General features: G+C 66.1%; 1 protein-coding gene across 1 annotated transcript in view; it reads left to right on the top strand.

The window, feature by feature from the left end:
- Positions 1-349: 349 nt before the first annotated feature.
- The window catches only part of RXRA (retinoid X receptor alpha), a 76361-nt gene continuing 50401 nt past the window's right edge, over positions 350-26309 (top strand). Inside the window, exon 1 of the mRNA XM_059410363.1 lies at positions 350-430. Within this exon, the coding sequence (XP_059266346.1) occupies positions 400-430 (31 nt within the window). The 5' untranslated portion in view covers positions 350-399. The remainder of the gene's footprint in view (positions 431-26309) is intronic.

The following is a 26309-nucleotide window of genomic DNA, read 5'->3' as shown; positions in this document are numbered from 1 at the left end:
CCTTCCTTGCCCTCTGGCTGGGTGTTTCAGCTCCAGGATCAGCTCACTCTCTTCTGTGTAGCTCTGTTCCCTGGAGAGTGAGCCACACCTGAGGCCAGGGTCAGTCATGCACACTTTAGTGTGAATGAGCCTAGTGCCAGTCCTGGACGGCCCGACAGGAAAGGAAGGAAGGCTTCCTCTGATTGTTCCACGAGGAAGTTCAGGCCTGATTGCCGCACAGTGAGCTGGGGCCAGCCGGGAGCCAGATCCCGTCTCTCACTCTAGTCTGGGGCTTGGCTTTTCTGATTGCCCACCTTGCACGGCAGAGCGAGCGTGCAGATGGGGCGCTGGCAGAGGGCGTGTGCCTGGGGGGATTCTGGCAGAAAGGTGTGTGGGGGTCCCAGGAGCCTTGTGTGAACCATGGTGTGGCCCCGTTCCTCCGTACTGGGAGGTAGGTTCGTAACCCGCCAATGGGGAGGGGGTGCTCAGCTCCTTGCCCAGGGTCACCCGCCTGGGTGGTGGCAGAGCTGGGGGTTGAACCAGGCCCTGGGGATTCGTCTTCGAGGCTCGCGTGTGTGTTTGAGGTCTTGATGGCAGCTGGAGCCTAGGGGAGACATTCCTCGCCTGGGAGGGGCCGGTGCTGAGCCCTCCTTGTGGGCGGTCCGTGCCCCCTCCTTGTGGGCGGTCCGTGCCTTGTCTCCTGCACAAACAGCCGGGACGGCCAGGGCGACTTTATTTTTATTTCCTATTTTTACTTCCCTGTTGGCTCTTTTTAGCAACTCTGGGTCAGAGAGGCCCCCGCCCTCCAGTCCCCACCCGGCTTCCTGGCCCAGGCCCGGGGCCTCTGAGAAGAGGAGTGTATGTGATTCTGTTGGGGGTGGGGCAGCGATGGGACTTGGCAGCTTGGCTTGCACTCACTCGGTCACGGGGAGCTCACTCCCTCACTGGATAGTTCTGTAGTGGCCCCTTCTCATCTTCTGGGACCAGCCATGGCGGGGGGTGTGAGGGCGGTGGGTGTGTCTTTGTTCCTGACTCAGTTTCCTCACACCCCTCCATGGTTCTCAGTGGGCTGCTGAGGCTTGGGGTGGCCTGGCAGAGGAGAGAGGGTGACTGGTGTAGGTGTGTGTGCCAGGTGGGCTGGGCTGTGGCCACGCGGGTGGATAAGTGTGTAGTGTTTCCTGCCTTGGACCTGGCTGGACAGGGTGTGTCGAGGGCAGGGCTGGACTTGGCCTTGTTCAGACCACGTCCACCAAGGGCCCTGGACCCCGAGAGACCGGCTGTGCTGTGGGGTGAGCAAAGCCCACCCCCAGGGCGGGGGTCATTGGAACGGCAGGCCAGCTGGGGTCTTCCCGGGGTGGGTACTGCTGGCTGTGGGGCACGTGGAGACCCCAGATTCGGGCTCATGGCCCAGCCCAGGGTGCTGGGTCTTGGGGACCTTGTCTGCCTGTGTGGACACAGCTAGGCAGCAGGCCAACATTTGTGGTGTGGGGTCCTGAACGGTGAGAGCAGGCTGGAGGAGGCTCTGGGCCCACACAGGCTCCAGTGGGGCTGGGGTGTGGGACGAGCCGGATGCAGCCCGCTGGGCGCCCAGCGTGGCCTGTGCTGAACCCACAGTGCTCTGTGTGTAGACGAGGCCTGGGCTCAGAGAGGCCAGGCAGATCTTCAAGGTCACACAGCTCGGGGCCACGTTCTCTCCTGGCCTTTCATAGATGGGGAAACTGAGGCAAGGAAAGCCACCATCCCACAGGAGGCAGCACGGGACTCTGCTTCAGGCCCGTTCCAGGCCTTCAGTGGGGAGGGGCCGGGCAGAACGGGGCGGGGGGGGCTGCAGTGAAGGGGGTGGGGTTTCTCTAGGACCCCGGGTGGGCTATGCACAGGCCGGGGGCTGCACCGTCAGGACGGAAGGCCCCGGGAGGGCTTGGATGTCGGGAAGCTGCTTGCCTGGATGGAGACATGGGACATAGGCCCATCTTGCCAATATGTACGGGACCTGGTGCGTGCTGCGTGGCCAGTGGCCAAGTGTGGACTGGTGGGTCTGGGTGAGGGCTCAGGGCTCAGCGGGTCGGGGCCTCCCAAGGACAGGCAAAGGGCACAGACGTGGTGAGGGCATCTGGGCCGGGTCCAACCCACTCTGCACCAGCGGGGCCCACTTTGTGTGTGTCTGTCCCTCGCTGGCGGCCAGGGCCGAGGCCAAGCAGCTGTTGATCCTGAACCCATCCTACCAAGCCCCACGGGTCCCTGGGGCCTTCTGCCGTTCCTGGAAGTGCTGGGTGGGCTTCCCAGGTCCAGCCTGTGGCCCCCGTTGCCTGCAGGACACCAGGTGTGGTCTCCTGGGCTGACATGGGCAGCCCCAGCAGCACTCAGGCCTGCCTGGAGAGGATGGGGGCTTCTGGCCCGAGGAGGTAGTAGGCGGCAGTGGGGGACGAACCCGCCCGCTGGCCCCTCCTGCTCTGGCTGGCTCCGGCGGGCACAGCGGGCAGCCGTAGTCCTCTGCACAGACCCCGTGGTGTGAGCGATGCGGGCGGTAGGTGTGTGTGTGTGTGTGTGCACGAGTGGGTGCCGGCATCATGGGTAATCCCTTGATCACAGGCCAGGACACCGAATCCGGCAGCTGAGGCGGGGAGGCCTCCTCCCTGGAGAGGCCCACAGCTTACGGGTTTCTCCCAGCCCTGCCCGTGGGAGGTGGCCTGTGTGGGCAGGGAGCATCTGGCTGGTGGGGCTGCCTTGTTATCACAGGGCAGAGGGGCTCCTCTTCGTAGCCAGGAAGCCCTGCGTGGGTTGGGTGGCTCTGGGGTGCGGGGGCGGCTGCACTCGTGCTCAGGCCTGCACAGCTGTGTGGCCTGGGCCCGTGGCTGGCTCTCGGAGCCTGGACTTTGTTGTCTGTGGAGTGGGGCGATGGGGTGGGCGTGAGGGTGAACCAAGGTTGGGCCAGACCGTCAGTTCTTGCTTGGGAGCAGGGAGGGCTGGTGGCCGGGGGCCCCTCTGAGCCTCAGGGTCCTCATCTGCCCGGCGGGGAGAGGAGTTTCTCGCTCTGGTGCTGGGACATGGCAAGGATGGCCCGTCAGCGCCCAGCGGCGCCTGGACGGTGGGGAGCACTCGGTGTCGGGCTGGGCAGTGTGGGGACCATGTGACAGTTCCGCTCCCCTGGGAGGGGTGGTTTCGGGGCAGCGGGCTCCAGAACCATCCTGGGAACCAGGAATCCCCAGGGTCAGGAGTGGGACCTGTCGCCCGGTGTGGCCTTGGCGTGGACTGGGGGGTTGTGCTCCCTGTCCAGTCCTCGCGGGCCTCTCCCTGGGTCCCGGGTAGGGATGGGTGTCTGGGTGTCTTCTGTCGGGGAGGGACCCCTAGGTCTCGGGGGACCAGCCCCCACCGTCAGTGAGTGCGAACACCGAGGCCTGGAGTAGAGTGATTCTGGGTTCCCCTTCTTCCTTCCAGCAAAGAGGATCTTTCGTAACTGTGGGAAAGAGCGCTTCTCCCTGAGGGCGGTGGGGGCGGGGGCTTGGTCAGCAGATATGATGTCCCTCCTCCCCCTTGCCCTCTGCCCTCCTGCCTGCAGTGCCCTCCGGCCCCGTGCCAGCCCTCCGGCCCCATCAGGGTGGGGTGGGCTTGCCCAGGCAGCTCTCCCCCCGGACGCGGCCTCTCTCGTGGGGGCCCCCGCGGCAGTTCCTGGTGGGCCGTGCCCTGCGTGTGCCCACCTTGGACCTCTGTGCAGACAGTGCCCTCTGCCTGGTGTGCCCTCCTTCCCCTGCTTTCCTGTCCCTGAGCCTGATTCCATGGGGCCTCCAACCCCTTAAAGCTGGTCCCCAGGCCCGAGCAGGGTGTCCCTGTCCTCTGAGGTGCCTGCCACCCCCATCTGCTCCATACCCCAGAGGGGACTGGGCCAAACACGGACAAGGCCACCTTCACGCACCCTGGGCCCTGGTTCTCCCAGCTCCAAGTGGGTCCCTTCCAGCCCTGAGGAGTGAGGATGGTGTGGCTTCTGGTCCTGGGAGGGGCTGCTGCTGTGGCAAGGGGCCAGGAGCTGGCTTGCTCAGCTGGGAGCTGGCTGGTATGCAGTAGGCGCTTGGCAGGGCTTGGGGCCAGTGGACTTGGCTTCCTGCCCATGCTGCTGGAAGGGTCTGTGATTTGGGTCCCACCCCTGTGCTCCTGACTCAGCAGCCGCAGGGTGGGGGAAACCGGAGGTTTCTCCACAGAAACCCCAACCCTGGGCATCTGCCACAGGGCCCAGATTTCTATCCAAGGTGGGAAGTGGAGCCCTTGATTCCTGCTACTGGGTTCCCAGTAAGACACTGGGGGTGGGGCTGGATCCGGGGCTCTGGGGGTGTGTCCAGGGGTGTCTCCCCACCCCCTACCCCAGACCTCGCTCTCCAGTGCGCTGCTTTCTGCGGCTCCCCAGTGCCTGCAAGACGAGGTCCTCGGTGCCTCCTGGCTTGGCTTTCTTCTCGTCCACCCTGTGCCTCCTGCTGCCACACGGGGCACCTCTCAGTCCTCGGGAGCCAGGCCGGCTTCTGCCTCTGGTTCCCACCCACACGCCTCTTCACCTGCCAGCTTCCTGCTCTGGCCCCTCTCCGTGAATGCAGCCTCCTTCAGGGGGCTCTCCTGGGTTGGGTCCCGCTACCCCTCGGCGGCAGTGCCTGGTGTCCTGGTGCCCCGGCAGAGTCGCAGGCTGGGGCTTGGGGCCTCCCTCCGTGATGTGGGTGTGGAAGGGAGCGCCGAAGCCCTCCGGCCCGGGGCCAGCCTTCTGGGGGGCTTCCTGGCGGGGAGTGGGGGCCGGCGCTCACAGGGCCTTTGCTCGAGCATCTTGGACAGGGCGCCTCCCACCGCCGAGGCTGCGGCCCCCAGTGCAGTGCATCTGTGCAGAAGGTGGCGGAGGATGCACCCCCACAGGCTGTCCGTGAGCGCCTGGTCGGGGTGGGGGGTGGTAGAGTTTGGGGCCGGGGTCCCGGTTTCCACTCGGTCACGTGGGGAGACCGGCCCCCACTGGGTCTCGGGGCAGTGTCTGCGCCCTGGGGCAGCCCCAGCTCCAGTGGGTGCACGTGCTGGGAGGAGGCCGAAGTTTGGGCCAAACGCAGAGGTGGGGCTTTGTGGCTCCTCGCCCGCCGGCGGTGGGTGCATGTTGTCGGCTTATGGGCCTCCGGGGCCCCCCCAGGGCCTGCGTGCAGGTGGCTGGGCCGGGGTCTGCACCCTGCAGCTGGGAAGCTCCGTCCGCCCGGGTCCGGTGGCCTGGAGCCAGCGGGGTCCACCACCATGCACTTGGGGAAAGGGGGGTACACGGTGCCGTCACTCAGACCTCGCCTTCTGCGTTCTTAGCCCGGCCCCTCCTGCCGGGTCTTAGTTCAGCGTCTGATGGCTGAGTGCCCCCCCCGCCCCCGCCCTTGGTGCCAGCTGCCTCCTTGATCCCTAAAGATATTTGTGAAACACGAGCTAAAAAAGGTTCTTCCCTGGGGGATGGGGGAAGCGCAGGGAGGGAGAGAACAATTAATGCTGAAATTAATGGTGTTGCCGGTTTTCCTGTCGCCCCCCACTCACCGTCCGTGCACACAGCGCAGGACCAGGGAGAGTGAGGAGCAACGAGTCTCGACTCACCCGCTTCATTCATGACTAAATCTGGGTCAGCGCCTGGCACAGATAAGCACGAGTGGGCGCCGCGCGGCGGGACGATGGCAGTGCTACTGCTCCCGCTTTGCGTGCTGTGCCCAGATGCCCCCTCCTACAGGAAGCCCTGCTAGGTGCCCCCCGCCCCCACCCCTGGGAGGCTCTTTCCCACGCCTGAGGCCTAGTGTCTTCTGCGTGTGATGGTGTCTTTTCCCCACGTTCCTGTAGGGACTGTGTTGGGGGCTGGCAGCAGCTTTTGGGGTGGGCATGTGGGGGCGACAGCTCAGCGTGGTCTCCTACCGGGGACCACACAGGGCCTGCTTGCGGTGCTCACTTGTTCCAAAACCCTTGACCCTGACCGTGCCACCCTTTTTCAATCTCTCCCATGCTGGCACGGTCCTCGGGGTTCATGAAGGCCCAGCTCTGGCCCTGGCGCTGGTCCCTGCGGGGGAGGCCGGCCAGCTGTGCCGATCCGCTTCCTGTTGCTCGAATGTTCCCAGCCCTCTCACTGCTCACGGCCTTTGCACGTGCTCTGCCTCCTGAATGCTCTTCCTTCCACTGCCCCGGGGCCCCCGCTTTCTCCCTTCTGATCTCACTTGGGTGTCCCCCACCCACCGCTGTGGCCTCTCCCCCACGGTCATGCTCAGCCAGCCTAGCCTGCTTATTTTCCTCTGAAGGTTTGTTGTGGGGCTCCCTTCTGTCCCCTTGGCCAGGGTGTGAGCTCTGGGACTCTGGGTGCCCCAGGGACTGCTGGCATTCCCACATCTTCAGCACAGCAGATACAGGAAGAACATGAACTAAGACCCCACCTCTGGGGTCTGCGGCTGCCCGTCCTCTGCCTCCTCCCATGGGGGACCTTGTGGAGACAGTGGGTGCCTTAGGGAGGGCGGAAGGGAAGGTGCTGCCTTTGGGGGCTGGTCCTTGCGGCACTGCTGGGCTCTGCGAAGCGAGAGCTCTGTGGGGGCCCCGGGTGCTTGGGGCAGTGTCTGGGCGGCGGGGCCACCGTGGGGGGCCCGGCCAAGACTCTGCCACTTCCTGACTCTTCTCATCTTACAGAAATGGGAAACTGAGGTCTGAGGGCAGGTGCTGTCTGCCTTGAGGCCACTGGGGAAGGTTTGAGAAGTACTGGGTTAGACCCGGGCTGTGGGGAAGGGCCCTGCAGTCACCCCGGGGTAGATGGCACGGGCAGCTGGGTACAGAGCCCGGCAGACAAAGGGTTACAGATTGAGGGAAGTAATAATGTTTCTAATTTTCCGTTGTGATTTAATAAAAATGTAAATCTTGGGGCGGAGGACGGCCCCGCTCACCGTGGTGTTGACCGAGATGAACTGCGGGTTCCTGGTGGTCAGCCTGCCTTTGTCTCCACGCCGCTGAGCCTGGGGCCTCCGTCAGCCCAGAAGGCCAGACAGCGCAGGGCAGACGCCGCCTGGATGCACGGGGAGCCGGCATGCCAGGGGCCGCCGCCGCGGGAGTGTCAGGGCCTCTGCTGAGGGGGCAGGCCCGCGATGAGGCTCCCCTCTGACCCCTGCACCCCTGTCTCCAGAGGAGCTCGGGGGCTCAGCTAGGATCGCTTGGGGCCTGTGCTGACCGTGGGCAAGTCCCGGGTATGTGGGGGCGACGTTTGAGGTGAGCTTGTGAGCGGGGAAGATGTGGCTGGCAGAGCCGTGGAGGAAGGGCGTTCCGGGCTAAGGGGGGGGGGGGGGGTGCAAAGGCCCTGACTAGGGAGTGAGCTTGGGCTGCGAGGGTTGGTGCAGGGCAGGTGCTGGGTCCGGCCCCGAGGTGGGGGCAGGAGGCAAGACTGGTGGGAGGAAAAGCCAGGTGGGGTACCGTGGGGGCGGGGTTGCTGGGCCTGCCCTGACAGCTGTGGGAAGCCCTTGTAGGGCTCAGTGGGGAGCAAGGACTCTGGTGGAGGTTGGGAGACAATGGTCCCCGGCAAGAGTGGTCCAGAGGCCCCGAGGAGGTAGGGCGCACTGGTGGACCTGGCTGCAGTTACAGCCACCGCGACAGGCCAGGCTGGGGTTCCAGGGGCTTGGGCTGCCCGAGAGGTTTGGGCCCCGGTGGAGGTACCATTTGCGGGGTGTGGCAGGGGGCAGGGTCTGGGGTTCTGGCTGGGCAAGGTGGACGGCGAGGGGGCACAGGGCTGCGTGGAGCCTGGACTGATGTCTAGGCTTGAGGGAGAAACGTGGGACTCCGGGGCCTGTGCTCAGAGCTCAGAATGTTCTTGGAGCTGCGTTTTGTCAGCTGACGGGGGCTGGGGGGTGAGGACAGGTGGCAGCGGGAATCGCTGTGGCTTTTGCTGGTGTGGTGAGTGCTGTGTCCCTGGGAGGGCGCGGGTGGCCGGGCTGCTCTCGGAGCTCAGGGCAGTCGGAGGAACGCGCTGCTGCAGGTGGCCGAGGGTCATGGCTAGGGGACCACACACTGTGGTTCCAGCTCTGCAGAGTTCAGAGACCGTGGGGATTCCTCCTCACCTCCCTTCCTGAGAGAGGGCACTCCCGTGCGTGGGACCCGCACCCACTCCCAGGGTCCCCGGCTTCCATCGTGCCTGTCCCTCTGCTGCCGTCAGGCAGTGAAAGTTGCTAGAACACCTCCCAGATGCTGGACATGCAGCGGGGCAGCTGGTCCCTGTGGGGTTTATAGTCCCCAGTGAGAGTGGAACTGTGCCCTGACGCCAGCTTCGCTGAGTGTGAGTGACCGCGATGGTGTCTTGTCACTGAGAGAGGCTCCGGGGGTGGGGGCACGTTGAGGACCCAGTGAAGAGGGGCCTGCGCGTGGTGGGGGTGGGTGGGTGGTGCTGGGCTGTGCCCCGCTGTCCCGACAGGGACCTGGTCTGCTCCTGGGCTCACAGTTGGCAGCTGGGGGGCATGGGTGGAAGTGGGGTAAGATCTGGCCAGAGCTGCAGACCCCAGCCCCCCAGCCCCCTGCTCTAGCTGGCCTGGAGCCACCACCCTCGACGCTGGGCTGTGGAGGCCTTTGTCCCCGAGCTGCCCCGGGCTTTATGCCTGGTCACTGTGCGCAGTCGGTGGTCCTGCTTAGGCCAGCTCTGGGCCAGGGACACCTTGACCAGGGTGCAGGGCATGGCCAGGTTTGGTGTGTGGGGGAGAGGGCATCCCTCGATGACCAGTAGGATGTGGACGGGGCTTTTGGGGGGCTCTGGGAGTGAGTGAAGGAAAGCCTGCTGCTTGGGTGGGCTGTGTGCAGCTGGACCTCAGCTGGCGGGCGGCCCCCGGGGCCACGTGGTGCTGGGTGTTGGTGAGGTTCGACCTCTCCAAGATTTATTGGAACTGATTGAGTTGTGCCCTTGGGGGCAAAAATCCCTGCCCTTGGCAATGGTGACCAGAGGGTCTGGGCTGGGAGTGACGGCTGCGTACCCATGAGTCCCCGGAGCGGGGACTCTGCAGCCGCTCCCCAGGGGGCTGTGCAGGGGGCGAGCGGGCGGGCGGGCTGCTTGCCATGGAGCCACGGGGACAGCATCGCGCTCTGCCTTCAGCGCTGCCCTCTCCTCCCGGCCTGGCCTGCCCTCCCATGCGGTCTTCGCCATGCCCTGGACCCCGGACCCTAGCTCTGCCCCCCACCCGGAGCACATGCAGGCCTGGGGTCAGGAAGAACAGGCCCAGCAGAGGGCCGGGCGGGCTTCTTGGCCCCGAGACCCCAGAAGCCTCCTGCCCCCGGTGCTTTGATCCGACAGCCGGTCGGGGCTGCAGGGCAGCTGTGCAGTGTCAGGCTCGCTCAGCCGGAGGCGGGGCGGGAGGGGGGACGGGCCTCGGGGAGTCCCTTGGGACGGGCCCAGCCTTGGCCTCGAGCCCCTGGGCTCACACCCAGGCCCCCACTTATCAGCTGGAGCTCTGGCGGCCCTCTGTGCCTCAGTTCCCTTGTGGGTGAAGGAGGGTGCAGAGCCATGGGGCCCGCATGTGGGCAGCTAGAGGCTCCCGGGGGGCTGCCTGTGGAGAGGCTTGGGCTCCCTCTTAGGGACCTGTGGTTTCTGCCCTGCCCGATGGCACCGGGAGGATTGTGGCCTCCGTCCCCGGCTCGCTGTGTATCTGGGGGGGAAACAGAAGGCACTTGCGGCGCAGGGAGCCTTGCTCTTGGCGTCTGGCTGGGGCTGAGGCCGGGGCCCTCTCCGCCTGTCCTTCCCCTCCTTGGGGGGGGCGGTCTCCTGGCCACACATGGCTTCTGTGCCTTTGGGACGGTTTTTTTCTTTGCTGAGAGGCGGAGTGAGAGGGAGGTGGGCCGTCCTCGCCCTGCACGCCGCATGCCCTGCATATCCTCGCCGTGCCGCCGCCAGCGGGGACACTTCCCGGGGAGTTGGGGGTCCAGGGCCTGTGCCAGACGTTGACGCGCCGCCCCTCGTTGGCTCTGGCCGCGCGGTGGCTCCGTGACGGGACCAGGGCATCACGTGCCTTTCCCACCTGGCTGTGCTCCTGCTCCTTGGTGAGGGTGGGCAGAGCTACTCCTCTCCTGCCTCAGCGTCCCCTTCTGGGATCCCGGGGCAGCCCTCTCAGCCTTCAAGAGAGGCTTCTGTAGCCTCAAGGTGTACCTGCCTGCATGTGGGGTGGTCCCTGCATTAGGGGCCAGGCACCTGGACGTTTTGCTTAGGAAGTGGAGTGCTGGGGACAGGGCTAGTCGTCCTGGAGGGTTGAGCCGGCAGTGGAGGTCCTGCCAGGGCAGGACTGGGGCCAGGGCTCATGGCTGGAGACGTTAGGCCACAGTGTCCTTCTGGCAGGACTTACCCATCGGAGGCCCCTGACCAGCAGCAGGGTTTGTGACGCGCCCAGAGCAGGGACACAGGGAAGGCAGGCACCCGTGGCCCCGGGGACATGCAGGGTGCTGGCTGTGGTGGGGGCAGGTGTCTGGCCCCCGCCCTGTGGGCTTTGTTCCACTGGCCGGCCCTGATTTTTTACCCCAAACTCGGTGTCCTCCTGGCTCAGGGAGCCCCTGGAGAGGGCAGGGACCCAACACCTCGGGAAATGTGAGCCCCTCCCCAGCCCGTGAATATTTCATCAACGGATTAAAAATTGAAGCTGAACCGTCCACGGCTCGGGGCGCGCGGGGGCGGGGCACCGCTCCTGTGTCAGGCCTGCTGGAGTGTTTTTCCTGGTGACAGAGCCACGTCAATTAGAAATGGCATTGTGGTTTAAAATGCCATTCCGTGGCCGTCTTCCATTAAGGTCGAGGTGTGATCAGCCATCAGCTGCCAGGAGTGAATTTTGACCCTCAGAATGAGAGGTAACCAGGGCACGGAAGGGTTTCTCAGGGCCGGCGAGCGGGGGCCTCGCAGAGACTGTGGCTGCGTCTGGGCCGTGGGCAGGCATGGGTGTTGCTGTGGGTGATCTGGTCTGTGCGTGTGTGTAGGGCTGGGGGGGTCTGGTCTCTGGGTGCGCGTGTGCGTGTGCGGGGCTGGGCAGGGCTGGGTGGCTGAGGGCTGGCTGCCCCCTCCTCTGGAGCCCCACCGTGCTTGCCTGGCCCGGTGCCCGGGGGGCTGGAGCCCTGAGGTCCCGCAAACAGCGTGGGGCTCGCGAGGGTCCCGGCAGTGGTGTGTGAGGGGGAGGCCAGTCTTGGTTGCAGTGAGGGAACAGTGGTCTGGGCCCTGGGGCTGAGGAGGGGCCCTTTCCTGGGGCTGCCCGGGTGGCTGGCACGGGCCTCCAGGCCCCGATGGCCAGTGGCCCTGCAGGTGGGTGTGTTGGAAGCCCTGATGGGTACGCTGGGCGAGGAGGACAGGCTGTTTGCCAGGGCCCCCCGGGTTCTGAGAGTCCACATCAGGACCCCAGGAGCATCGGCCCCAGGGAGGAGGATGCAGGGCAGGGGCCCTACTCTAGGCCCCCAGGCAGGCTGCGCAGGGCTTGGCAGTGCTGCCCTGCCCCTCCCCGTCTCACTCCTGCCCAGCAGCAGGCAGAAGTGGCCACTCGCCAGGCAGCAGACTGCCCACCCAGCCTCCCGTCACTCTCCTGCTGGGCCTCGCTTGTTTTCCTTTGGCGGATCGGAGCTGATGCAGCTGCCGACGGGTGCCGCAGCAGCTCTGCTCCTTGGCAGGCCGGCTGCACGCGGGGCGTCCGTTCCCCCAGGGGCAGGTGCTGCGGGGTTGGCTGGGGGCCGGCGTGCGGCAACACAACAGCGTGGGGGAGCAGTGCCACGCTCGGTCCCCTTCCCGCAGGGTGCAGAGAGGGGCCTGCTTGCTGTCGGGCATGGTCCGCTGTGAGGCAGGGGTGCCCCGCTCCCTGCGGGGATGCCCAGGGAGGCCTCTGCTGGCCTCTCTGGGGCGGGGGAGGTGGGAACCGAGTCGCCTGAGGTGCTGGAGCCCATTCGCTCTCCCCTCCACGCGCGACGGTGAGTACGCGGTCCTGGCTTCTCCCGCCTTTTTGTCTCTCCCTGGGGGCTCTGCTCTGCTCGCTGTGGCGGGCGTCACGGGGAGCGCACACCGGGCTGGGTGCTGCGGATTGGGTGGCTGAGCCTGGTGCCCCTGGCCCCGTTGGGCACCGGGAGGGGCAGGCCTGTCGCTGGGAGTCCTGGGGGCCCGGGACCCACGGAGCAGGCTCAGCGGGGACGTCGTGCTAGTTCTCTTAAGGGGTGGAGGGCTCCTGAGGGCGTGTTCTCAGATTTCCCGTGAAGGTGGAGTTTCTGGCAGCCCTTGGCTGTGGGGGCTGTGCGAGGCCCGGTGGCGCGGGCTGTGCCTTGCACACCGTGGCCCCGTGTGCACGTGTCTGTCTGCACGCGGATGTGCTCACACCTGTGTGTGCTGGGCCGGTCTCCCTCCTCGAGGCCGAGCCGCAGGCATTCCTGCCTTTAAGCAGACTGTCGCAGGCTTTCCAGAGGCCTGGCTTTGCCCAGTGACGCGCTGTCCGCTTCTTGGGGTCTGTGTTTCCCCGGTGCGCATGGAGCGTTCCTGTCCTCCCGAAGGTGGTGCCTGGGCCTCCCCCTCCCCAGGTCCGCGGGTGGTCTGCCCCCTCCTGGTCCGTCTCTGGGCAGGAGGCTCGAGGTGTCCTCTCTGTGGCAGTGCCGGGCCTTGGGAAAGGAGGGGGTGCCTTTGGGACGTGAATCACTTGCAGGGCTGTTGTCCCTTTTGGGGAAGTCAGGCCACTTGGGATCTGCGATTCCTGACTTCTGTTGGTCGGGGCGATGTGGCAAGACCCCGGGGCAGCTCTGAGCGTCCCCACAAGCCGTGCTGAGGGCGAGTGCGGCGGCTTCGCCTGCGTTTGGGGGACCCTGCCCGGGACGCCAGCTCGGATGGGGACGGGGTGCTCCCTGGGCCCGGGAAGGAAGGGGCCGGGACTCACACCCCGAGCACTCTTGTCTCCGTAAAACCCCTCACTCCGGCTGACCCGGGCAGGCGCAGGCGCGTGCGGCTCCAGGTGGCGGGGTGGGTGGGGTGCCAGGGCGACGACTCTGGGTCCTCGGAGTGAGCCGTGCTGTGGCGGGTGCGTGGCGTCACGCGGGGGGACGGGACGGGAGGGCGCACGTGCCGTGCGGGGCTGGCCTGGGTCCGTGGCCTCCTGCCGCGCCGCCTCCTGCGCCTCCCCCTGCGCCTCCCCGGGGGCCCCTCCGCTGGAGCTGAGTAATGGCGCCCTGTTCTCTCTCGGAGAGCAGCCGGGCATGGAAGGCCGGTGGGGTCTGCGGGGTGCGGGGGCCAACACATTGACCCCGTTCACCGCAGCCGTGCGCTGGCCGACCAGGCGTCAGCGCCAGCGCGGACCCCGTGAAGCCCCTGGCCCGGGCCACACCCCAGACCACTAGACCCGCGGCCCTGGGGCGGTGCCTGGGTGCTGGGGCTTCTCGGGGCTCCCTGGTGGTCCCTGCATGAGATCAGGTGGAGGCCCACAGCGCACGGGGGCCGTATCCACGGGGCGCTCCCCTCTTCCCGGCTCCGTGCGTACAGCTTCGCGGGTGTCAGCATCATGGGAGGTTTTAAGTCTTCGTTGCTGTGAAGTCTCAGATGCGGGTCAGACCTCCTCCCCGGGTCCCAGGCCCTCGTGTGCCTCGGGCGATGGTTATCTGAGTTCTCCGTCAGTGGCTTCCCTCCGTAGACCTGTGTGCTCTCACTTTCCAGCTTCCACGGGCCTCCCGGGCTTTGGATGGCCTTGAGGGCCCCAGGAGGTCTCACTGGGCAGTTTGGGAGGCTGCCCCAGAGTTCTGGGGGGTTTGGACCAGAGGGACCCCCAGTGGCTGGCCCCTCTGCTCTCAGAAGGCTGCACGAGTGAGGTGTCAGTTATAGAAAGGCCCAGGACACACAATTCCAGGGAGAATGTGCCTTCTTCTGTCATGTGCCCAAGTTGGCCCTGGGGTCTGGATGGGGCTGTGGCTGGGCATCTGTGAGCCATTCTCTGTGTCCTTGGCTGCTTGTGTCTGACTCTTTGCTCCCCCGGGGTCTGACCTCACCTGAAGGAGGTGTGGCATCTGTGAGCTTGTAGGTCTGTGCAAGCAGCGCTGGACGGGCCGGCTGGTTTGAGCTCCCCAGCAGGGCCCCGGGGGAGGCCACCTTGGAGGGGACGGGAGGCCTTGTTCCCGCAGGTCCTGGCCAGCCTGCCCAGCACTGTTAGCCGAACCGGCCTGACCCTCAGTGTGGGTCCCGGAGACATCAGGCAACAGTCCCGTTCCCACCCCTCCTGGCCTCAGCCTCTTGGTTTGCCCTCAGGAGAGTTGGGCTGGTGAGCAGTGCTCAGGGCTCTCCCCAGGGCCCGGGTCGGGGGCGGGGGCTTCTTGCTTGTCAGCTTCTCAGTTGGGGCTTCTTGTCTCCATGGGGTGGGGAAGGAGAGGCACAGGTCGGGATGGGGAAGGGCAGTGGAGCATGGAAGCAGAGAGAAGACAGCACGTGTCCGGCCAGGGCCCCAGGAGGGCTGCTGAGGGTGGGGGCGATACCCAGCTGCTGTCATGGGCCGTCTCGAGCCAGAGGGCCACCAGGTCCTGGTGACACCCAGAGGCAGGTAGGTTCGCAGCCATCATACAGCCTGCGGTGGGGCTGGGGACTTTCTTCCATGGCCCTGGGCAGTGTCTGCCCAGGATTCCGCGTGTTCTGGAAATCTCTGTGGCACCCTGGTCCCAGGGAAGTGGGGGTTTGCCCTCTGGGATGGCTGCTGGGCCTCAATGTCGTCCCAGAGAGGCAGGGCTGTGTCGCCTGCGGGGAGCTGGCGGGGACAGCATGAACCCTGCTGGGCTGCAGTTTCTTGCCTCCTACCTTGGGGGGCTGGGGCCAGGGGGCTGCTTCTTGGGAAGTGGCCGTGCTCCCACCCAACTTCCCGGCCCCCAACCCTGTGGACTGTGTCAGGCTGTTGTGGGTGACTGCCCCCCCGCCCCACTGGGGAGCAGAGGCCCCGGCAAGTCACTCTGAGCCTCGCTTTCCCCCACGTGAAATGGGGGAAAACGTTCTACCTTGGGTTTTTGTAAAGCAGCAAAGAATTGTGTAGCTCACTCCTGCTAGGACATGGAGTCGGGCCAGGCTCTTGAGGAAGATTCCCGATGGATGGCTGGGCCGGGGGCCGAGGGACCGCAGTGTGCACTCTGACTGTGTGCAGACCCCCACCCATGAGGGCAGCTAGGCGGGACCACCCTCGACCCCGGGAGGGCTGGGGGACAGTTAGTGCCTCACCCAAGGGTGCGTGTCCCCGTCTCCCTCTCCCCCCGTGAAGGGCCTGAGAGCCTCAGTTGCCAGGCACGTGGCCATGATGATCCTGTTTAGGGGCTTGGACAGGACCCCCTTGAGGCACGGACTGGGAATGGAGGACTCTCATCACGACCCTTCTGGAAGGGAAGGTCACAGTGTGGCTGGTGGCACGTTTGTCCTGCAGTTGGGAAATAGTGGCTTTGTCGGGGGCGGTGGGGGGGGGAACGGCCACCCTGCCCCAGCCTCCCCCTTCCCTGCAGACAGCTCAGCCCCCACCCTGTGATGGAGGGCGTCTCCCTGGGGACCCCTAGCTGCTCCTCCCAGCCCAGCACCCAGCAGGCAGGCGGCCCCGAGCGCCAGCACCCAGGCCCCTGTGGGGCACCCCCAGGAAGCCTCTGGCCCTGCGCAGGGCTGGGGAGCCGGGGAGGCCCAGGGAGGGCAGAAACAAAACAAAACAAGACCCCACCCCCAGCCCCCGGCCCCCACCGAGCCTCCTTATCTGTCCTGCAGCCTGTCGCAACGGCTGGCTTGGTGCCGTGGAGAAAAGTGATGGAACAGATAGTCGTGGGGCAGGAGTGTCTGGGCCCGTCCGACGGGTTTGGTTCCTGCCCCAGGTGGAGGGGAGAACCTGGCCGGAGGTCACTGCCTGGGCGCGGGCTCCTGGCGGGTCCTGGGAGCGGCGGCTTTGCGCGGAGCCGGGTCCCGCCTTGGCCCTGCTCCCGTAGCTGTCCTGTCAGGTGCTTCCCTGGAGGGGTGCGGGGTGGAGGGTGAAAGAGCTCTGCCTCTCTGCTGGATGGTTCGCAGTGAGCCCAGGCCCGGGCGCGGCCGTGACAGTGGGGAGGGTGGCAGCTTCCGAGGCCCCAGTGGACCGTCCTGCCCCCCTCCCCCCGCTGTGGCCCTGGCGTTCAAGGGAGTGGCCGTGGTGGACACCATCAAGAGTGGATTTTAGGTAGAAAATGCCCTACTTAAGCCAAAGTCAGGTTTCTGGCAGCCAGAACCTTCTGGAACACAGACACGGGCCAGAAGTGGGCAGGAAGGGCTTCCATCAGGTCGGAGCCTATGTTCTTAGAAACGTGGATACAAATCATGGTCTGTCAGTTTGCCCTGGTGACCTTTCACCTGTCTTATCGTAGGACAAGAGCTTGGGGACAGTCTGCCGCAAACCTGAGTTCAGGGAGAAGTGACAGCCAAGGCGGAGGCCATCCAGTGGAGAGCTGGGGAGAATTTAGCTGTCCACCGTGCCCTGGGGACCATGGGGACCTGGCAGGGATGCCGATCGCGGGCGGCCGCAGGATCTTTCTGGCACTGTGGGGCGTGGCTGGGATGAGCTGTGATGCTCCCAGGTGTTTCCCCGGACAGACCCTGGTGTCCTCCCCTTTCCAGTCGTCCCCACGGGAAGCCCCGTGTCACTGCCGTGAGGGCCGTCCCGGCGCACTGGCCCCAGCCCAGGTCCCCGGCCCAGTGTGAGCTCTTAACCCTGGTCAGAGCTGAGACGGCAGGCCCTGCCCAGCCTCACGAGGACCCTGACCTGATGAGCCGTGAATTGGGCAGGAGGCCCGTCAGTGGCCACATTCGGGCAGGAGGTAGGTGAGGGTGTGGAGTATAGCTGGGGTGAGGGGTAGGAGCTGGGCAGTTGCCATCCTGGGAAAAGGCCTCCGTAGGCCTGGGCTGGGGTGGAGTGTTTGGGAGGGCTTCCTGGAAGAGGTGACCGTCGGCTGGTCCGGACGAGAGGACAGCATCTGCAAAGGCCCGAAGGTGAGGGAGGGGTTCTGGGTTTGCGCGGGGAGGTCTCAGAGGCCCCATCCGAGGTCTGGAGGATCGTGGGCGCCTTGTGTGCGGGAACCCACTGGCCCAGTAGGAGTCCAGGGATCTGGCTTTCCAGGCTTCGCTTTGGGCGTGGCTCGGCAGAGCCGTGCTGCCTCGGGCTGTCCCTCCTCCTGGCCCAGGTGGTCAGCGGGACCCGGCAGGGCGCTCCATCCTGCCAGAGACAGGCCGTTCCCGGGGCGGGCCTGGCCAGGGCTGGGGTCTCCGGGAGACGGCAGTGGCCACCTCGGGAGTGTTGGCATGTCTGAGCGTGGCCTGTGTGTGAAAGCAGGCCGCACAAGGGGGCGGAGGGCCAGGAGCCTTGCAGTTGGTCATGGTGAGCTCAGGAAGGGGGGGTCCCAGGACGGCTGGAAGGTAGAGGTACAGAGGGCCCCCCCGAGGGCCTTGCCTCGGCCTCGCCTCCCCCTCGCCCGGGCCACGGCAGAGGGGCCTGTGCACTTCTGGGGGTGTCGACTGAGCACTCCCGGCTGCAGGAGAAGCGTGGGGCCAGGCCCAGGAGGAGACAGGGTCTGCGGCCAGAGAGTGAGGGCCTGGGCAGAGGCCGGGTGAGGCCTGGGGTGCAGAAATGGCCTTGAAGAGCTGTTCTTGGCCATCTGGGGTGAGAGCGAGGGGGTGAGTGTGCCTTTTTGGTTGGGCTCTGGGGGTCCCTGCTCCATCTGAGCGTGTCTTGGGGCCACATTTGGAAGCCACGGACGTCACTGTGCAACTGGGGAAGACGGAGGCCCAGCAGTGGGCACCCAAGGGCACGCAGAGCCTGGTAAGGGCACGTGGGCTTAGTGGCTCTAACGGGGCTACCCCGGGGCCTCTTGTGTTTTGGAGCCTGCCCTGACATAATTACCCGGCAGTAATGAGCTAATTAGTCACAGTGGTGCCCCCTCCCGCCCGTTCCCCCACCGGGCTGCCTTCCCTCTCCTCCTGCCTGTAGTCTCTCTCCAGTGCTCCTGCCGGGACGACCGCCCTCCCCCCAGGCCCCAGCCCCCCAGCCCCTCATCCTTCGCTCAGGGGACACTGAGTGTGGTTTTGTCTGCTGGAGGTGCTGGGCTGTGAAGGGTGGGACCTGGGGAAGGTGGCTAACGAGCCTGTCCTCGTCAGTGGGCCTGGATTGATTTTTCCCGGGTTGATGAGGACCCCTCACTCACTTTGCTAGTAACAGTCAAAAACCCAGTAGTCATTTGTGGCCTGAATCCCAGGAGAGGGCAGGGTCCACATGGTCCTGGGGTCCAGAACAAGCTAGGGTTGAGCCCTGGTGGGAGCAGGGGACGGGCTGCACCCCCACTCCCGCTGGGGTTTGGAAGGTCCCCTGACAGTCTTGGTGCTCTGGTCCCAGGCTGCCCGTGTCTGTTTCCCTCTTGGGCAGGGCTCTGGGCAGGCCTGGCCTGGGAAGGGAAAGGGCTCACATAGCTGAGGCTCCTCGTCGCCCCACTGAAGGGCAGGGGAAGGTTCTGGCGCCACCGGGGTCCCGGGGCTGGCCATGGGGGAGGGAGCCAGGAGGGCCAGTGGAACAGTGATGTCGTTGCCTGAACTGGTTTCCTCGTGGAGGGGCCTTTCCTTAAGGCCCGGCTCTCTCTGTGTCTTGCCTGGGGGCGTCCCAGGGTTGCTGGGCTGGGCTGGGAGCTGCGGGTCACCCCGACTGGCCGTGGGGTGCAGGAATGATGCCTGGCTGGGACACGCTGCACATTTGCTTGTCGCCAGGGGTGGGGGCAGAACAGGCAGGAAGCAGCTATTCCTTCCCGCTCTCACCCCTGCGGGTCACGAGATCGTGCCCCGTGGCCCTGCACCAGCCCCAGGTTTGAGGGCGGGCATGGACGGCATGGCCCAGGGCCCGTCTGGAGGCCGTCGCCACGGTGGCTCATGGCGGAGCCCGGCTCTGCCCAACGTTCTCGGGCCACGGGTCCTGGATGGGGAAGGAGGTGCTTTGGCCCCTGGGCCTGCCTTGTGCGGGGCCAGGCCTGGGATCTGGGTCGCTGGGTGAGGAGTGCTGGCCTGACTCTCCTGGGGAAGCGCTGCCCCCAACAGGGCCCCGGCCTGGGGCCTCCACCTGGGCTGGAGGGTAGACCTGGGGCTGAAGTAGGGCCCGCATCAGGGGGTGCTGGGCGCTCAGGAAGGCAGGGCCCCCCAGGACTGCTGTCTGTGCCAGGGAAGGCTGGGGGAGGGGGCTCCTTCCCCAGTGGCTGTCAGAGACCCAGCGGAGCCCTGGCTTCCTGGTCTGGGGTCCAGGAGCCCCCTCTGGGTGGTCTTGGAATCCAGGGAGGCTGACGAGGTTCCTGGGGTGCCTCCTGCCAACGGAGCCCCACACTGAGCCTGGCTTGGGCCCACGGCTCCCTTTGGGAAGCACCTTCTCTCCCCGGCTCTGCTCGGATCTTATCTGATAGGAGAGGGTGGGCCTTTTGGTGTCAGACTTGACTTTCCCACGTGCCTTGCCATCTGACTCATCAAATTCACGTAGTGACTGTTCTGCTGATTTGTTTATCAGCTAACGATTCTGGAACTTTCTCTGGGTCAGGCACCTGGTCCCAGAACTAGAAAGGAACTTGGAGATCCTGTTTAATGTTCTTATTTCACAAATGGGGAAACTGAGGCGGGTGGCTGCCTCTCTGCTGCTCGCGTCCCCTCCTGGACACTGCCCTCGGTCCCATGACCAGCTCTAGCTGAGGGCTGCTATGTGCAGAGGCGAGTTTGAGGACCTGTCCCACTGTCCTGTGCATCGCACCCTGTCCCCATCTCCCCGCTCTGTCCAGCCCCGTCCGTCAGATGTGCAAGCTGGCGGGCGCGGGTGACACCCAGGCCTGAGGGCACGGGGGTTCCCAGGGACTGAATGCTCCCAGCGCCGTCCCTCAGCGACTCTGTGCCCTCCGCGGTGGTGCCGTCCTCTGTTGGTAACGAGCTTTTTTGCTCTGTAATGTGTGTTTCCTGACTGCCGGGCAGGCGCCTAATGACTCTGATTAAATCAGAAATCAGAGGGACTCCAGAGGTTCCTTGCTTGGGAACAGGCCTGTGGCTCTCAGGGCTGCCCTCCATCGCTGGTGGACGGTTCTGGAGCAAGCACTTAGAGCCCGAGTGCCTTGGGTATCTCTGGGTCTGACCCATGTCAGGGACTCTGTTGCCGGTCTACAGACTGGAGAGAGCAGTGCCTGTCCTCTGCAGCGAGCACCCTCGGGAGCTGGGATGTTCCTGCTGCCTTGATGGGCTGGAGGCTCAGCTCCCGTGGGGTCAGCCCTCCACCATGTGGTCACTAGGCTTGCCAGCCCCCCTCCGACCCACTGGTGACAGGCACTCCGGCTGTGGCCCTCTCCCGGCCCTGAGCTCGCCCCTGGCTTGCACCGCGTCTCCTGGCCTTTGTTCCACTTCTGTCGGTTGGGTTTGGAGGGGACAGGGCTCTGAAGGCTAAGCTGTGCATGTCTGTGCTGGAGTGCCACTGTCCCCCCCTGCCTTCAGTGGGTCTCCATCCCCCCTGGGCCAACCGTGCGTCTTCCAGCCCCTGCCCAGCCTGGAGCTGCAGTGCAGGTGCGGGCGTCCCCCAGCCCAGACCGCACCCACAGGGGCCTCTCGCTCCTTGCGCCTTTCTTGGACAGAGGTCTCTGCCTAGGACGGGGACCTCTCCTGGACCCCTTGCCCAAGTCAGGGCCCCCATTGGATGCTGCTGCAGCCCCTAGCATTCCTCCTTGTGTCCCAAACTCCATGATTCGGGTGGCTTGTCCCCACCTGACTGTGAGCCTGGAGAGGACAGGTGCCAAGGGGCCTCACGGCCACCGTGCGCCCGGCAGTCTCCATGGGGCACGCTGCATGAACGCACGACGTAGTTCAAGGTGGCAGAGCCCCCTTGGAGCTTCTGGAGCATCTCCCCTAAGCCAGGTGCTGGGCTGGGCACGGAAGCACCTGAAGCCAGCTCCCCTGAGCAGGGAGACCGCGGGCCCCACCAGAGACTCAGGCTGTGCACCGGAGCCGAGCCCACCACTGCTTCCCGTGTGCCCCTCGTCGGCTGAGGCTGAGCCCGGCTGGAGGGGCTTGCCTCGCTTCACGGCGTGCCTGTGCCGCACCCTGCTGCCCTCCTGCACCAGGGTCTGCCTGCTGGAGCTCCGCAGGTGCAGCTGGCGTACCGCCCCCCCACCCCTTCCCTCCTGGGGTTTGGGTGCTCGTTTCTGCTGCTCTGCCCGGGGACACCCACCCTCCCAGGGGGCCCCGTGTCTGGCAATGATGTAACCTGAGTGACGGCGGCAGCCCCGTGGGCAGCAGGACCTCCTCGCTCCCCCCACATGTGTAGCCAGGGCAGGGCTGCTCCCGAGGCACCCCCGACCCCACGGAGCCCACGGGCCGCCCAGCCACCCCTTCTCTGCCAGTGGGGAGGGGAGGAAGGCGTCCGTGTAGAGGGTCAGCTAATTTCACGCCTCGCTGGTCTCCCATCTGAGCGCCTTTCCCTGCTGGACCTGGGGTGGACCCGCATGCAGGCTCTCGCCCCTCACCCCTGCAGGGGCTCCTGTGTTTGCACAGCCCTTTGCTGCTGTCTGGCCTCTGGGACTTGCTGGCAGTGTTTCCAGGAGGGTCCCAGGTGGTGCGCGTGGCCAGAGGGCTGCATGACGTGGTGCCGAGGACGCCACCTGGAGCCCTGCGCCCGCGTGGGGCTGGGTTTTCCGTGCACATCCGCGCTCGGCTGATACTTTGGTGCAGCTGCCCGTGGTCTTTCTGCCGCCTGGAGCACCCCCATGTCCAGGGCAGCGCCCGCTCTCTCCGACGCCGATGGCTGGGGGTGGGGGATGGCTTTCAGGCAGGTGCAGCCCTGTGACTTGTGAGTGGGCCTTGGGTCGCCTACTTCGTCCGCTCACCTTGTTTTAGCAGTGTGGGGAAAAGCCTTTCTTAAGAACTTTCCAGCTAGAAAAACCCCAGCTCATTCTGAGCGACGGTGGTTTCTCCTCCTCCCGCGCTTCTCCCGCCAGCTCTCTGGACCGCGCAGCGCTGTCGGGACTGATCGCGTCTTCCCTCTAAGTCTCCGGCTCAATGAAGACATCTCGTCGAGCCGAGCTTCCAAGCTCCGCAGCATCTTGTTTGTGAGATCCGGGTGTCCGGGGACAGGGTGCGGAGGCCCTGAGGGTGGGCAGGGCAGAAGGCTGGGCGAGCGTCCCGCGTGTGGGCGCCGGGAACCGCGGCTCATCGGCTAAGAGGCTCCAGGAAAGGCCGGGGTTGGTGTCTTTGTTGACGGTAATGATGGCAGCCCCGTCATGGGTCCCAACTGTTTACAGCTTGGAAGCTGAGGCCTGCCTGGCCTTGGCCTCCCCTGAGCCCTCTAGGTGGCTTCTTGCTGGAGGTGACCTGGGCTGGGGTCTGCCAGGCAGGGGCAGGGAAGGCCGTAGGGTGCTCTGGGAGTTTGGGTGAGACCATCTATGGGACTGTGCTTTGCCCAGGTATGCCTGTGGTGACCTTGGGGCTGTCTGGGACCCAGCTGGGGGGGGGTCTCCCCTGGTGCTGGCCGGTCAGGGGAGAGGAGCTGGGCGTGTGGGCTCCGAGTCCCCAAGGTGGGGCCAGCCTCTTGGCCCTGCTGGTGGTCTTGGCCTTTTGAACATTATAGATGAGGGTGTCCATCCCTAGCCTTCTGCCTACCCTGCCTCTCACATAGGAGACAGTCTCGAGAGGGCTGCGCCCTGTCCCCGTCCCCCTGTGTGTGAGAGCTGTGCAGGTCAGGGTGGGGAACGTAGCTGGGGTCAGGCTGCTGGCTGTGCACCAGGCCTTGTGAAAGCATTTGTGGGGTCGTCTCGGGAGCCCCTCTTAAGGGTAAAGAGATGGAGACTCAGCGCCACACCATAGCAGCGCGCCCTCCCCTGCTGGAAGCCCCTGCGTCTGTCCGCTGCTTCCTCTGGGGGCCATTGGTGCCCAGGTGGGTGAGCCGAGGAGCCCAAGTCCTGGGCGCCCCTAGAGCGCAAGCAAACCCTCTCCGGGTGGACAGAACTTGGCAGGTACACTTGCTCCCAAGAAAAGCAGCTGCGGGAGACCTAAGTGGTCTTGGCTTCTCTGCGGCTCTGCACGCGCCAGCCTCCGTGCCGGGTTTGGGTGCCGTGTGCGGCTGGGCCCACAGCCGTAGCCGTTGCTTGCGGGGTGAGGCAGGGCGCCAGGCCCGGCGGCCCGGGTTGTGCGCGGACTGGGTCCTCACCATTGCTCAGTGGCACAGTTGGACCAGTTTTACGTCTGTGCTTGGTGGCTGCAAACCCTGGCCAGGGTGGCTCCGAGGGGCCAGGCTGACTGAAGGAGGGGCGCTTGACTGCAGGAAGGGCAGGTGCGTCGGGCAGAAAGCACCCCCTCCCCGTCATCCTGCCCAGCTCAGGCCCAGTTTGTGAGAAGGGTCCTGTGTGGGATGGGGGGCTGGGCCCGCCATGGAGGTGCGCATGGAGGCCCAGCGATGAAGCTGGGCCCTCTGCGAGTTGGAGGGCCGGGCGGGTGAGTTCTAGGAGCGCTGTCTGTCTCAGCTGGGGCCTTAAGACCCCGGGGCTCTTGTCTGGAGTCTGCTTGCACCTGTTTCTGGAGGGGTTGGGGTTGACGCGTCCCCAGTGTCTCAGCCCAGCCCCCAGGGGTTTTGGTGGCGGCCTTGGAAGAGGTGTCTTGCCAGTCCCAGAGGGACGCTGAGGCTCAGAGATGCCGGGGCCCCAGTGGGGGTGCCGTGGTCCGGGGTGGGGGTGTCTCCATCTGCGCCATCTGGGTGGTCTCCGACGTGTGGGTGGGGGACCGGCCTCTCCTCTCCCACAGCATGGCTCGCCGCCCCTCCCCGGGCCACGGGCCTTGGCACTGGCTCAGGAATCCCACATCACCTCGGGCCGCGTCCAGCTTGCTCAGCGGGTGCGGGGCTGCCCCCTCCGGCACCGGCCGCGTCTGGAACCCATTACCTCGGGGTGTCGGCAGCAGAGTAGCTGCCCGCCGCGGGCTCCCGGGCTCCCACTGCTGCTGCCCCCTGCCCTGGTCCCCTCAGACGGGGGAGGCCAGGAGAGGCCGGCCGGGGGCCTGCGTGGCGGTGGGAGGCTGGGAGAAGCCGGGTGGGGCCAGAGAATGTCTCTGGCTGGCCTGGTCTCCAGCTTCCAGAAGCACCACCTGGAAGTTGAGTGTCGGGGTCTGAAGGGCTCGAGGGGCTGCTCCCAGCGTGGGAACCAAGGAGACCCAGAGAGGCGGGTCCCTTGCCTGAGGCTGGGCAGTGCGCTGCGGCCCAGGACTGACCCTGGCCTCCTGGTTGCGCACTCCTGCAGCGCCCCGGGGGCTGTGGTCCTGGGAGGGGTGGCCAGAGCCGCGGCCTTGGGGCTCGGGCCTCGGGAGTCTGGTGGCACCGAGCGGTCCAGGACCAGCCGCCTGGAGACGGGGCATGAACCGGGGCAGGCTCTCAGCCCTCGGCACGCGGGGAGCGTGTGGTGGGCTTCTGTCGCTGGGGCCTTTGCGGGGTGTCCCGGCCATTGAGGTTGCCTCGGACTCTGCCTTCAGGCCTTCACTTGCCCTCCAGGGCGGCGCGTGTATGGGGACTCTGCGCCCACCGAGGGGCACAGCCGTCCTTGGCCTGCAGGTGGAGAGCGCCGAGGGGCGGCCGCGCGGTCCTCTCCCTCACCAGGTATTTCCTGAGGACCTGCCCCGCCTGTCCCCGGCAGCCACGCTGGCTCCCGGGCCCTGGCTCTGCCCGCAGCTTGCACCGACCCTGCGGGCGCTGCTCATGAAGCTGATGGCCCCGGGCTCCTGACCGCAGTCGATGGGCTCGGCCTTGCTGGAGAGAGTCCGCGAGAAGATGCTCCCGCCTGCTTGGTGGGGTTCAGTGTTAAACAGCAGCGAACACTCTGCGCGTCTCGGAGCCATCTCTGCCCTCCCGGCACTGCCACGGCGTGATTGTGCTCCAGGCCCGGGACCCCAGCTGGGGTCCCCGGGAGTGCAGCGGCTGCGGATCTGGGGCCTCCCCGGGCCCTGGGGCTCCTCCCGCTGTCTGAGGGGTGAAGCGGGGGCTTCCCCAGCCTGAGCCGAGGGGTCCGGGGCTTGAGGGCGCTCCAGGCCCTCGTCCTGGGGAACAACAGCCTGCAGAAGGTAAACAGCATGGGAGTGGGCGCATGAAAGCTCCCGTCTCTTCCGGGGCCCTCTGAGCGAGCCCCGGTCCCCGAGTGGGCCTGCTGCTGGTGAGGGTGGACATGCCGGGTGTGCGGCCCTGCTCCCAGTCCTGGCTCCCTCAGTGCCTGGTGTCCCCACAGGCTCAGGAGAGGGCTGGTCAGGGATTGACCGAAAGGACAGCAGCTGCTCTCGCTCTGGCTGTCCCAGGGCTCTGGCGAGGATGCCCCCGAGGGCCTAGGGTTTCCGTCCCTGGGCCAGACAGCCTCGGCCATGTGGGAGAGATTCTCCCCGTGGAGTGAAAAGACACGGGCAGTGGAAGTTTCTGGAGAGCTGGCTGGCCTGCTTTGAGTGAGAGATGGGGTGTGCCGTTCTGAGGGGGTGCACACGTGTGTGCGTGTGAGTGTGCACGCGTGTGGGAGTGTGAGAGCCTTTTGGGCCCTTTTGTCCCTGCTGGTTCCCTGGGCAGGGCCTACTTGCCCCCAGGGGCTGCCCAGGTTTGCGAGTCCTGGGCCTGCCTCGGGATTCTACCTGGGTGGCTTCACCTCGGGCCAGGCAGGCACGTGTCCCCCAGCTGCCCCACCGTCTCCTGCAGCCTTGGGGTTCAGAGGTGGGAGGATGCGGGGGGTGGGTAGAGTCGGGAGGCCCCCTCCTAGCACCTGAGAGCTGGCCTGCATCGCGTGCACGTGGCCACGCTGACACATGCACGTGACCTCGCGTCAGACCCCCGGCCCAGGCAGTGAGCGGGGGTCCTGCTGTGCCTCACAGTACCAGGCAGAGTCCTCTTCCCTCTCAAGTGTCGGACCCTCCTTGGGCTGAAGATGTGGCGGGGTTCTGGGCACGTGGTGGTCGGGGGCAGCTCATGGGCGGACTCCCTACGACCCAGCCTGGGTGTGGCTCTCGGTCTCCTGACGAGGGGACAGGCAGGAGGACCACTTGTCCTTGCCGGGTGTCTTAGGGGGGCCTTCAAGGGCCATGCGGGGTGACGGTTTGGATGTCCTCACACCCAAGCTTGAACCCTGGCTTCAGGGCCTCCTGGTGGAGCCCACTCCATGCCCTGCAGGCGCCCGTGGTCGGCTGCTCCTGCTGCCCGGGGCGCCGGGCCCTAGAGCCACCGGGGGTCTCCCTGCCTCTCCAGCCCCAGTTCCCTTCCTCACCCGTGTGCGGGTTCACCCTCTGTCTCCCCCGGCGGGCTCTCTGCTGTGTCCCCACATCTGCTGTGAGAAGGCGGGCCGGTTTGTGCCCGTGCCCCCCCCCCCCCCCCCCCCCC

The sequence above is a fragment of the Mustela nigripes genome, chromosome 9 (genome assembly GCF_022355385.1).
Source record: "Mustela nigripes isolate SB6536 chromosome 9, MUSNIG.SB6536, whole genome shotgun sequence".
Classification (NCBI taxonomy): domain Eukaryota; kingdom Metazoa; phylum Chordata; class Mammalia; order Carnivora; family Mustelidae; genus Mustela; species Mustela nigripes.
Note: the sequence above shows the minus strand (reverse complement) of the source record. Positions and strands in the feature narration are given on the sequence as shown.